Source organism: Habropoda laboriosa, unplaced genomic scaffold (assembly GCF_001263275.1).
Source record: "Habropoda laboriosa isolate 0110345459 unplaced genomic scaffold, ASM126327v1 scaffold297, whole genome shotgun sequence".
Taxonomy (NCBI): domain Eukaryota; kingdom Metazoa; phylum Arthropoda; class Insecta; order Hymenoptera; family Apidae; genus Habropoda; species Habropoda laboriosa.
Genome location: NW_017100406.1, coordinates 43,868 through 44,250, shown reverse-complemented (window position 1 = coordinate 44,250; position 383 = coordinate 43,868). Strand labels below are relative to the sequence as shown.

Sequence of the window (383 nt, the reverse complement as noted above, 5' to 3'; positions counted from 1 at the left end):
ATGATGATATTCGTGTTATGCATGATGCTTCTGTTGAAACAGAAGAATCTCATGCTGGTAAAGTGTTACTTAGGTACTGTATATTTTGTCATAAATAATTTAATGTTTATACATTTCTAGTTGTAAATTATTAACTACATTTCATTTCAGGTCTTGGTATGAAAGAAATAAGCACATATTTCCTGCCAGTAGATGGGAACCCTTTGACCCAACAAAAAGTTATGATAAATATACAGTGTCAGATAAAATTAGGAAAAAAGATAAAATTTAATGAAAAAACTAAAGTACATAGGGAATAATTGTACAAAGAAATTAACAATGCATATTGTGTTCAGGAAAGAAAACTTGTCATTTTAGGGCAATTTCAGTGTTGTTACAAGTAA

General features: G+C 28.7%; 1 protein-coding gene across 1 annotated transcript in view; it reads left to right on the top strand.

Moving 5' to 3' along the window:
• The window catches only part of LOC108575391 (protein FAM50 homolog), a 1,276-nt gene extending 1,005 nt beyond the window's left edge, over positions 1-271 (top strand). Inside the window, exons 3-4 of the mRNA XM_017938169.1 lie at positions 3-73; positions 151-271. Of these exons, the coding sequence (XP_017793658.1) occupies positions 3-73; positions 151-271 (192 nt within the window). The remainder of the gene's footprint in view (positions 1-2; positions 74-150) is intronic.
• The last annotated feature ends 112 nt before the right edge of the window (positions 272-383 follow it).